Source organism: Melozone crissalis, unplaced genomic scaffold, assembly GCF_028551555.1.
Source record: "Melozone crissalis strain CALT ecotype California unplaced genomic scaffold, PUWL_Pcris_2 ptg000004l_1, whole genome shotgun sequence".
Taxonomy (NCBI): domain Eukaryota; kingdom Metazoa; phylum Chordata; class Aves; order Passeriformes; family Passerellidae; genus Melozone; species Melozone crissalis.
In genome coordinates, this window is record NW_026535782.1 from 14,949,683 (window position 1) to 14,961,912 (window position 12,230).

At 37.1% G+C, this 12,230-nt stretch overlaps 1 protein-coding gene across 1 annotated transcript in view; it reads right to left on the bottom strand.

Annotated features, from left to right (window-relative positions):
- CPED1 (cadherin like and PC-esterase domain containing 1) overlaps window positions 1–12,230 on the bottom strand; it is a 140,545-nt gene that overhangs the window by 16,232 nt on the left and 112,083 nt on the right. Inside the window, exons 16-17 of the mRNA XM_054277823.1 lie at window positions 6,285–6,402; window positions 875–1,011 (exon numbers count right to left, since the gene is read on the bottom strand). Coding sequence (XP_054133798.1) covers window positions 875–1,011; window positions 6,285–6,402 — 255 coding nt within the window. The remainder of the gene's footprint in view (window positions 1–874; window positions 1,012–6,284; window positions 6,403–12,230) is intronic.

The following is a 12,230-nucleotide window of genomic DNA, read 5'->3' on the forward strand; positions in this document are numbered from 1 at the left end:
CTTGTTTTGTACATGAGGAACAGATTGAGCTTCTCCTCTGTCATAAAAAGCAATATTTTTTTAGAAAAATATTCTAGGAGTAACTCGCAGCTCTATAGTAACAGAGAAAACCACAGGTAGAAATAAAGCAAAATGACAATAAAATACCTTGTGCAGGGCAAGAAATTTTTCAGAAATTAAGGAGAAAATGTTAATAGAAAGACTACTGGTTTGTATTTGTCTATATGGAAATGCTCTTGGATTTTATCAAAATGCCACTTTTAGTAACTATTTTCTTATCTAGGCAATACACTTTAAAGAGCTTTATAACAATTAATTACTTACTTTCTGGATACTTGTATCCTCAGTAAGGTACCTGAGCCTCAGATCAGAGCTCTCTCTCAACAGTAAAACAGTCATAGCATGCTTATTAAGGAGACCTTGTATTTCCAAGCAATCACTTTAGAAGCTTCACTAAAAGAAAAGAATGTGCAAGAAGACTTGGTAAGATTAGTGTGCACAAGCAATGCCATGCATTAGGTATGCAGCAGAAGAAAAACAATTTGCATGTGAGACAAAACTGTGACAACAATGCAAATATATCCTCCATTTTCTGTCCTTGTGTACTCACTGCAGGTCTGACTGGTCGTCACACACACCATAGGTCTTGGAACTCCAGTGGTGTGACCTAAGATCCTCTGTGAAACAGCAGCAAACTGTCTGCATATGAGGCTAAATTATGGACTAAGGTTGGTTTTCACCCCTGTGAACTTTTCACACCCAGATATCTCTCTAGTTAAAAAGGGATTTTTGACACATATCAATCTTGAAAGCTTCAGGACACCAAATACCCAGGCAAATAAGAATGAACGAGAATGCAAAGGCTGGTACCTACCCTTCTGCCCTCCACGCAGCGCTGGAGCTCGGGCTTGGCCAGCACAGAGTGTCGGCAGCCGTGGGGCTGCCACGTTATTGCTCTCCAGTCACAGGTCCTGTTGTCAGAGCAGCTCAGGCAGGGGACAATCCACTGCCCTGGAAAACAGCAGCGAATGTCAGCACCTCCTCTGGATTCTTCTGAGTGGTTTTATTACACAGGAAGCAAGACATTTTTGGATATTTTACTCATGTATGAGTAAAAAAAACCTTCATAAGGGAGTTTCCCCTAAATTAAATGCCCTCCAATCCTTTGAAGAGATTATTTCCTGTCACTGTGTTATGCCCTTTTCATTTAGTTAGGGTGGGAGTCTTTTCCTTTCCCTGAAAGAGCTGCAAATGCTCAAATTTGACAGGCATTTGTGTGTTCATTTCTCACTCCATGTTGCCTTTCTTGTAGCAACTTGTCCTTTCGCAACAGAAGGGATATGAGAAAGAGAAAATGGGTGAGGAGGTTGAATGCAAACAGAAAATATTCATATTCAGACATGTCTGAAGATTAATTCTCATCTACAAAGAAACACCTGAAGGTTGGATGTATGGTTGAGAGCAATTGATATCAAAATGAAGCAAGATTAAGACTTTCCTTCCAAAATACTATTTTTTAAAAATTTGTGAGAATTCAGAGGACTGTCCCAGACTACACAAATACATTTCAGAAGATGAGAGTAAAGTGAAATTAATAACATGTGATTTATTAGAGCCTGATCTTATTTACAAAAATGATTTTGAAGATTAGGAGCACAAATTGATCAGTGGGTTTTAGTAATCCCTTATCTAAAGTTAAATGGTTTTGTTATTTTGATTTTCTAAAACTATTCCTTTTCAAAATCCTACTAGAAGTTTGCAGGATTTAATTTCTGAAGGAAGACATAAAACTTTTGAGATGCCTTTGTATTCAAATGAACAAAAGAAACGATTTTTCTAAATCTTATAAGTACACAGTGCTGACAGCATCTCCCAGTGCCTCTGAAACTGCCAGCAAAACCTTCTTTCATTCAAATTAAAGGCATTACACAAAGAAGAGTGCAGAGGCCTAAGGTCCTTGTGTCAGTGCTATTGGGCCTTTCTACCATTGATGGGTTTCTCACCACAGCCCAGAAAACAGACCCAAAATCAAATACTTGGAGATCAGACCTGGCCTTGGAGTTGGTCCCCACCACCACTATCAGGCAGCTGTGTCTGATGGGTGGCTGCTGCACAGGAAACCACAGCAAAAAACCCCAAGGCAGCCTTTTGACATTTCACCTGGCCAGGGACTGAGGGGAAGGCTCGGCAAAGAAACCCTGGAGGAGCCTCACGGCCTTGGGAGAGTCAGCTGCTACTTCAGGAGCAACAGAATTTCCAGGAGGCAGCCTGTGCTTCCACTTAGGCAGAAGTCCAAGTGACTACGTTTTGGAAAGTAGCAGGGTGAGTAATCTCACTAGATAAAGAAATCCTTCTAAATAAAATTGAGATTTTTTTTGTATGGGAGCCCCCATGGGTACATCTAAGGGACAAATACATCCCACAGTGCCACAACCACATGATACCAATTTCTGTGTACCTTGCAGAGCTGCTCCTATTCTGCCCTGTGCAGAACATACACCACGCCTGTACAACACCATACACCACCATACACCACTCAGATGCACTTATTGATTTGGAGAAAACTAGAGTAGACTGAACCCAACCAAAGCCCTGGACACTGGCTTGGAGCATGCTGTGGTTCAGTGAGCATAACCCAGCTTTGCCTGCTCCCATGGGCATGGGTGCCTTGTGGAGGCTGTGCTGGGCAAGCAGCCCAGTTCACAGCATGGACAGAGGCAGGAGGGACACTTGGGAACATGGTGGGAAGGTGCAAGCAGGAAGATTGAGATATCCTATGCTTCTTGCTCAGAGGAGTTTCAAACTTGAATTTTCTGCATCCTAATCACGCAGCCGCTAGAGGAAACATTCCCCACTCAATTAAGGACCACTTTAAAGTTCAAAATTCATTAGGACAGGAAAATAGCATGCTTGTAACCTGGTAATTTTTGTATGACAAGAGAGATCTGAACTTTGGTCCCTAAGAGAGATCCTATGTAGAATTTTTATCAAAGGGTTAAATTGAATATTTATCTGAAGTTACAAAGTGGATAATCAGGTTCTGAAGCAGGGAGTTCTCTTCCAAATGAATACCCTTGTCTGCTGGGACACCAGAGGCTGTTTCTTTCTAGGCAATTTCTCTTGCTGTAGCCTCCCGGTGCTGGCTGTTGTGAGTCCCTTACTCATGCTGACCCTCCCATGGCTTTGAGGTCCCTTGCTCCAGGCTGTGGCCTCCTGGCCACCACTGGGGCCAGGAATACTTTGACCCTCCAAGATTTCTATTGCCACTTGTGGATCTTGCTGTTGGCTCCCACTTTGCAATCCCTGACTGAATGGTCATTCCCAGCTTCACAGCAGTGTCATGAGGAAATGAGAGTACCAGGTCTCCAATAACCCAGCAATAGGTGCCATGCCAGCACTTTTTACTGCTTTGTATCTTTTGACTAACAGAGCAGAATGGTTGGTTGGTTTGGAGTCTGGACCCAGACCCTGCCACTGCTGCAGAGGTCTTAATAAATAACCTGAGTGATGTTTCAGGTAGTGACCTATATTTTAAAATTATATGAAAACTCAGTATTTTTTCCTGATGTTGTAATTTTTCTTTCAACCTAAATATATAAAAGTTCTGGCAATGTCTAAAACATATGAGACTCTTCATCTTATGGAATTTTCTTTTAAACATCCCATACTTTTACGAACTGATTTGGTTTAAGGTAATAAACTAGAAAAGTAGAACTATATAAAATTAATATTGAGGAGCCAAAATATCTGAATAATAAAAGTTTAAACCTTGGCAACTCAAGGTGATAAGTAACTTTTGAAAAGCTTCTTTTAAATAGTTTGGTTTATGTTCAATAGCTCCCTAGGTATATTAATGAAAAACATAGACCAGTTTTTGGCATAGGCTAAAGGTTAGTGGCAAATTTAAAAAGATTTGAGAACATGGATATATGGAGATAAATTAGTATTTTTAGGAAGCACTAGCATTTAATGTTAACAGAATAATTCCTGGTTTTGTATTTACATGGGTGTTTTAATGATGCATGAAAATTTATGCATTTTAAATCCAACTATTATGAACTTTTCCTGTTGCAATTTCCCAACAGTTGGTCAATGCATTGTTAACCTTCAACAATAGGACTGTGTTAAAAGATAAAATGAATCGCATAAAAAAGAAGACAACATTAAAAAATTGCAAACAATATTAGTTTGGAAATTAGGCTTATTTTATATAGCAGTTTTAAGTTGCTCTTACCCACTTCTGTAAGTCAGCAGCACATAATGCAGCTTTCAGCACCATTTCAATCAGGCAGCATTTTGTGGTGCTTCAGGCAAGAGCATTAACACTGGCTCTATCAGGCAAGGGCAGGTTTACCAACAATTAAGTGAATGAGAGCAAGAGAGATGTACTGTTAGTTTCTTCACAAATTAAAAATTGGCATAATCAAACTTTTATGAAAACCTGTAAGTAGGAGGTTTCCACAGGAAGGGTGAAAGCTGGATTTTTGGCTCATTAGAGTAGTTATCAGTTGCAAACATAAATCTTCTGCTTAAGATATGAGATTAAACATTGCCAATACTCCCTAAAGCTGTTCTCATAAAATGGCATGAAATGAAATATACTTTCAAAATAATTAGTTAGGATTGCTTACTTTCCATTTTAAAAATATTAGCCCAAAATCAGAAGTTTTAACCAATAACAGCTGTATACTTAATTTGATAGTTTTGCTTTTTCTTTCAGCCTCTTTCATTTTTATTTATCCTTTTACATTGTCATAGCCATAATTAAACACATTTTGCTTTCAAATTTAAAATCAAGGTTTTTCTATACTGCCAAACAATCATCACTGTAAAGAGAAAATACTATTCTAGCTTGGTAATTCAAAATCTAAATATTTAACCTACAGTTAGGCTTATTTTTTGATTTATGACTGCTTTACTTTTGTATTTGTGTTTATTTGGTACCCTAAGATCTTCAAAAAGCTTATTCTCTGAGAATAGGCTATGGAAGTACTTTTCTTTTTGTTCTAGCTGTATTTATAAAAAACTACAAAAGTAAAAACTATGTTTTAAAGGACATGACTTTCTACAGAATAAATAGCTTTAGGCCTATGGACTTACATCCAAACTGAGATTTATTCCTTGTAACCAAGGAACACATTCATTTAGCTGGACACCAATTTATGTCTCTGCTGGATCTAAATCCTGACAGCTGTTGAATGCAGAGAAAGATCACACAGAATTATTTTAAACTAGATACAGTTGTAGGAAGAACTGAAAGTGGGGTATAATTAAAACATATATATCATAGCAACAGAAAAATTAGAAGTGAATCTGTGATATCTTACACACCAGATTTTGTTATTGCTATAAAGCACATTTCTAAAGACTGCAGTAACCTGATTCACCTGCAGGAATTTAGCCCAAGTTGGGTTCTCATGGTCTCTTTTAGTTCTCTTCCTCTCTTTTCCTCTGAGAAGTCAAACACAGTTAATGTCTCCTGACTTCTGCATTATTGGTAATGCAAAAATATTGAACATAGAGCTAATTTTGATATGATAGCCTGGTTCAAACCAGATGTGAATCAAAGGAGAACTTCTGAAAGGAAAAAGATTTTTTGGTAGATAAATCATAATTTCATTCCTTGATGTAAAATGAAGGAAAGACACTTCCTCTCTTGTATATTCCAATTTGCATTTATTGATTATAAGAGGGACAGAGAGAGAGAAATTGTATAAATTAAGTGTATATTTGGTAAGGTGCTGAGCTTCCTTTAAAGGACAGTGCCATGGTGACTAGGAGAGGAGGAAGTCACTTCTGTGTTTGGCGGGACCCTAAATTACTGTCTCTGCTCTACATCAAAGGGTTAGAAATGAGTCATGAAACCCTGGCTGTACTGAACTATAAAGCAGCCTTCTAAATTTTAGCATTAATGTCAGAAGAAGCAAGGTTATATCTTTATCTCTGCTGCTCCACCTCAGCCCTGTACATAGCTCGAGGACAGTGTATGACACTACTTCTGCAGAATTTTTGAGTTATCTTCTGAGGGGAAATGACATGGCTTGGCTTCTCTGAAAATTTAACTTATTTAAGAAATATTAGTGCTTTAGCAGGGAATTTGCCATTTGCCATTCTTCATTGCCAGGATTGGTACCTCATTTGGCTGCTACGAATTTGGAATTATTAGTTCAATTTATTGTGCATAGGTTAGTGCATGTCCATAGCAAAGAGTTAATATTGTTTCTAGTTTTTCTTTGATGAGGTGTATGAGTTAATGTTCAGAAAAAAAAGGATAAAGTACAAACCTTTTGTGTCTCCAGCTTCACAGGTCTTAAACACTGTCTGTGAGATTGCTGAGAGGTATTCATGAGAGAGAGGCTGCAAGCCACAGGACTCCTCTGGGCGAATTTTGGAACCACAGTCCTGAAATAAATAGAATCTGTGAAAATGACAGCACTGTGCCCATCCACATCACCTTGAAATCCTATTCAAGAGTAAAAAAGTTATTTGGGATACTTGCACAATTAGTTCATCTTTAGCTCTTCAATATATAGTTTAATATGAAATTTAGAATCCTTTTTCCATTCAGACAAAGGTTTTGCAATAAATTATCCCAATCCACAGTAAACATACAAGATACTACATTTGCTAAAGACATAAGAAAATTTATTAAGGCAAACAGATACCTTTCATATAACATCACATTGTCTCTACATATTATATAATCTCTACCTATTTGCCCTTAGGAATTTTGTATGCCTATTTGTAGTCATATGGGATTCATTTCTGAGATGAAATACCCCAAAATAGCTTCAGGAGATACAGGTGCTTAAAGGAAAAAAAAAATCTATTTTCTGAAATGGTACTAAGATTAATTTCACAACTGTTACATATTCACTGTTGCCATGAAATTATGCTATATCTAAGATGCTGCGCCTAAATTACACCAATGAACAAAAGAAAATTGAGTCCTAATAGAGTCAAGGTACTGACAGTTAGGAGAATATGTGCCACTGCACACAGTAATATGAACACATCTTGGAATTTTTTAAATACTGGTGGTTCTTGATTATGCAATCAAAAGACAAGATGAAATAGTTGTCTCACAATTATTCTGATCTCATTGAAGCCCATGGTGGTGAAAAAAAAATTAAAAGAAAAAAATCTTCCCAGTGACTTCAGAGGTTTATGGCAGTATTTGTGCATAAATAAGCCATAAAACAGTGGTTACTTGTGGGTTGTCCTGTTCTCTGCTTGATCTCTAACTAGGGAAAGCTGTAACGACAAAATGAATGGCACAGTAAGTTCTAGTATTAAACTGTGTTTTGGAGTCTCTGGGTCTGGACATGCTGTAAACCTATTTAACAGTATAACTTCAACTAACATTTACATCAAAAAGTTCCTGCCTTACAGTAAAACAATTTGCACAGGACTTCACAAGAGAGACCCAAATTCCTAAATGTGCTGCCATTGCCCTCAACATAGTGCCATAAAATAACAGGGATTTTCTTTTCTTGTTCATTCTGCCCAGGGTACGTGTTTAAGCAAACAAAATTTTATTTTAAATGCATTTATTGGGCAATACCCTTAACAACAATTATGTGTGGCTGGGTTTTTGCTAATTACAACCAACATGCAGGGAACTATGTAACTGATTCCCTTTGACTTTGTTGTGTTAAGGACACTGCTTGTATTTAATTTTTAATTCACATCTAAACTGTCATGTCACGAGAGACTGTGAATCCCTGAACAAGACTTATTTGTTTCATTTTTACCTTTGTAGGAGACCATCATTGACATATTTAATATAATATGCAAAATGAATGTGTGGCAGCTGGAGATTTACTGCAGCTCCATAAATATATGGCACACTGAGAGTTTTTCTAAATGCATGTAGATGTTTTATTGTTTTCTTCAGGTGCTGTGGTGACATGACATCCTTCTTTCCTTGCCCAAAGATGAAACATCTTGTGATCTTAATATGTTTACAAAAGATACTCATGGCAAAGATGAGAGCCAGACATGTAAACTTAAATGATAGTTGTGGCTCTGTGTCTGCTCTTCCTGCAAACCTTCATTCTTAGAAGGGAGACATTAAAACACCCTTGTAATTTCTGGATTAGAATCAAAAGAAAAGTTCCCTTGCATTATGTACTTTAGTGCACATTTAGGATTGACTATAAGATCTGTGTGGCTTTTTGCTAGTAAACTTTCTTTTATCTTTATGGAAGATTTTCTGTACACTAGCAAATAAAAGAGGAATAAAGCTTTCTTCTGTACATCTACATAGCTTTTAAACAACATCAGTTGATACTTAGAGAGTGAACATTTCTGGAGTCCATCTACTATGTGAAATGACAATTTCCTTGTCTCTTTCAGATCACACTATAGTGAACTGATTCTTCATAATGTTTTAGTGTTTAAGAGATGAAACAGATTTACAAGGCTGTTACACTACTGAGTTTTCTCAGTTATTACCTTCAAATTATTTGGGGCTATTAGTTCATGGTATTTAATTTATTTATAATCTGGGTGCCTAATTTAATAAGAATTTTGTTTGTTTAGTTCACCTTTGAATAACCAATCACTATATTTCCTCTCAATTATGTACTTATGCATATACATATACATACATAGCTTTACTCAGACATATAAAAATAGTAAAAAAAATCATAACTGTACACTTTCAAAATTACACAGGTAGAGACAGAGATGAACAAAGCATTACAAAGCTGACCCACACTCATGCAGCTGATGTCATGGGATGAATGTTGTACAGTGAAGACCATTGTAGATGCAGTAATGGTTCAGATTCAGAAATCTAATTTAACCATTAATGGATTTTTAATTGCTGAGGTACCTTTTTCACCACCTCCACCTTAATGAAAAATGATTACTGTGAAACTGCAGTAAAAGAAAAGAAGGCAAGAAGCCCTTGACTTTCCTGGGAGAAGTCACACCATCAGGGAAAAAATGTCCATCTGTGTTCATTTTAACAGTTGGTGCTCCAGCAGTGACAAGGCATCGTAACTAAAATAAAGCTACTTTTAACATCTACACCTGCTGCTACCTATCAGCTCGAGAAGGCATTTTTAAATACAAAGGAAGGCTTTTCAGTATTTTTATGGAATAATCCAACTCTGTTCATTCACAGCTGTGGCTAAAACCATAATTTCTGGTGGAAGTAGACCTTTGTTAATGAATTGAGTGCTTTGGAAACTCCCACTCAGAATGCCTGTATACAGGCTCTACAGTCAGCTACTCAGTAAAAATCCTTCTTGCATTTACATGAAAACTCCTAACAATCAACGGGAGTGGTGGGGTCAATGCTGAAAACCAAGCAATTTCTGCTTCAGTACTCATTTCTGAAATTCTACCCATCCCAAACCACTGAAGACTGCCCCTACCAGTCTAATAAAGGACCAATGTATCAGAATGTTTTAAAATAAATAATAAGAGAAATATAACTAAGATCCCAGGAATTCATTTTAGTGTTGCATACAAGCAATATGTAGCTAAAATCCTGCATCTTTTTAACATCCATGCATGGGTGAGAACTAGTGGATGAGATAAGCCCCACTGAGTGTTCTTGGTAAAGAAGGGTGAGACCCCTCCACCCATCAGCTCTGACCCTGCAGTCTCTCAGCCGGCCTTGCCCATCACCCTGGCAGGTCACCCAGGCACCTCCTGCAGGCACTGCAGCCCTGCCTCCTCTCATGCTGTGCCAGGGCTGTCTCACTCCTTCTGACTGCGCTTAGACATGGCAGAATAAAGCTTCATGTGAAAGACCTAATTTAGAGTGCTTTTCTGCTGGTCTTCGTAGGCTCACTGACTGAACTTTATTGGATCTGCTTCTATTCAAGCTGACCTGAGTTTCTCATTAAATTCTTTCATGTTTCTCTAGTCCATCTCTTTTTACTATTTTACACATAACAAAAAATGAATGAAAAGTGATTAAAATGATGCTATGGAAGGACTTCTAATAAAATTAGTCAAAGAGTGAGCTCATGAAATAGGGAAACTATATCACATTGCTAGGGAATAAATTGTGGGCAGATGGATTAGCTCCATTCTATCAACTTCCTTAATACAGCAGGAATAAATGAAGGAACAGTTGGCATATTGTCCTCCATTCAACTGTCTCCCTCTGTCCAGCTGCATTACGTAGTGACAGATGAAGCTCTAAAGATCCAGAGGTTCAGGCCAGTTCAGTTCAACACCCAAATTGACTAGATTGAACTGAAACTTGTGCGTGTACAAAATAAGACTAGAGACCTGTCATAAAGAGAGGCATTCTACCAAGAAATTTCAGTTCTCTACTGCTGTTGGATGGGAAACAATGACTATAATTAGCCATCAAGCACTGTCCAGGACATACGTAAAGACATTGCCAAATCAAAAGACAAACAAAGCCATTAAACAGAGAATATAGGATTAATGGGATGAATTCATGGAGTGACATGTACTTGTGCTGCAGCTAATTTTTAAAGCAAAGAAACTGTATTTCCTATCACCACAGTAATTTTTTAAAGAACCTAGTAAGTTCTTTCTGCAAATATAGGATAACAGTTCCCTAATGATCCCAAGGACTGTCACAAATAACACATTAAAAGACTATGAGATGTTCATTTACACACAGATCTGGAAGGGTCCATAAAAAAACTGTAGGAAAAGGAGTCTGGGCACTCCTGGGAAAAATGCAGCACACAGACATCAGTAGGAGATCAGGAATGATACAAAAAGCTGAGATACTGGTCATGTTGTCAGGGCATCAGAGAAGAGTTTGATACGTGGATAAAGTACAGCCATCGGTCTTAGTTGCTTTTAAGTTCTTAATTGTGCTATTCATGCTGTTACTATAATTAATATTATTGTTTCTTAAGAATAGAAGCATACTTTAAATTGCATGGTTTTTCTCATTCACAAATTTCTGCATGTAAAATTTCTTTGAGAATAATGTCACATGCTTTAACCAGTGACTGAAGATTGTCATAACTACAGAGTACCTTTACTAACTGCTAAAAATTTTGAAAATCCCAGTAGATGCCTTTCCACAAAGACTTAAAGCACTTGCTATTTATACGGATAAATAAATTTCATCCTGACAATACAGCAGATGTAGTGTCTTCCTCTGCACTCAGAATGCTAACCTCAGAGAAAGCTATGAAACTGTTCCAAGAAAATATTACAAGTTGCATAACACTAATTTAGTATCTTTTATGTGCATGGGGAATAGAAAAGAATCCTTTTAATCTATGAAGGATTTTGATTAAATTCCATTTTATATGCACAACATCAGTTAGACCCTATCTGCCTTCCTGCACCCAAACAGTTAAAGTGCTGCATTTGTGAGCCATAGAACAAAATTATTCATGAGATCTAAAAAGCATGACTCTTAATTTAACAAATTCTTGTGAATTATCATTCTGAACAGCTCAGAGATCCAGCAGAATCAGCTGAACCAAGACAACTGAATGTGAAATCCAACTCCAATTCCATTAAGAACAGAATATCAGAAACTTAAATTTTGGAAAATATTTCAAAATGTACCTAATTATAATTACAGAGGGGTTGTTGGGGTTTTTTTCAGTATTTGTAGTTAACATCTGCATGGATTTTTCACGTGCTTTCTTAGTGAACATATTTTCCTCATAAAGCTAATTTTTCCCAAACAAGAACAGTGATGATTTCCAGCTTGTATGCTTTATAAACAAAGTACACAAAGCAAGAAAGAAGAGGAATTAAAAGAATTTAGTATTTACTCCTCCCTAAAAGGAAGATAAAACAGGAACAAGAAATAGTAGATAAAAGAGGCATTTTGCTCTTTGTTTATGTTCTGGCGTTTTTCAGCTTAAAAAGTGATACAATAATGTTGATCTGGAGTCTTTAAGAGCTGCATCAGTTTTCGATTCCTGTTTTGTCCTCTTCTCTGCATCTATCTTTTTAAGTGCAAGCTCTGAATGTGAACTAACTTGAATTTTGCCAAGCCCACTATCTGAAAATGAGGAATAGCTGGAGAAAACTATGTGCTTTGACAGTGCAAAAAGCAAATGTTTTAAGTGATAACAAAGGGAATTATTACATATTTATGGTTCTCTCAATAAAGTGCTGAGGTGACCCTGAATTTTTTTCCCTGGTAATTAGGTAAAAAATGTTCAATATTGGCTGGGAAATTCTACAGTCTTGTGGCTGTTTATAAGGAGCATTCATCTCTACCCTCCCATCCTCAGGGTATATGGCATTCACAGATC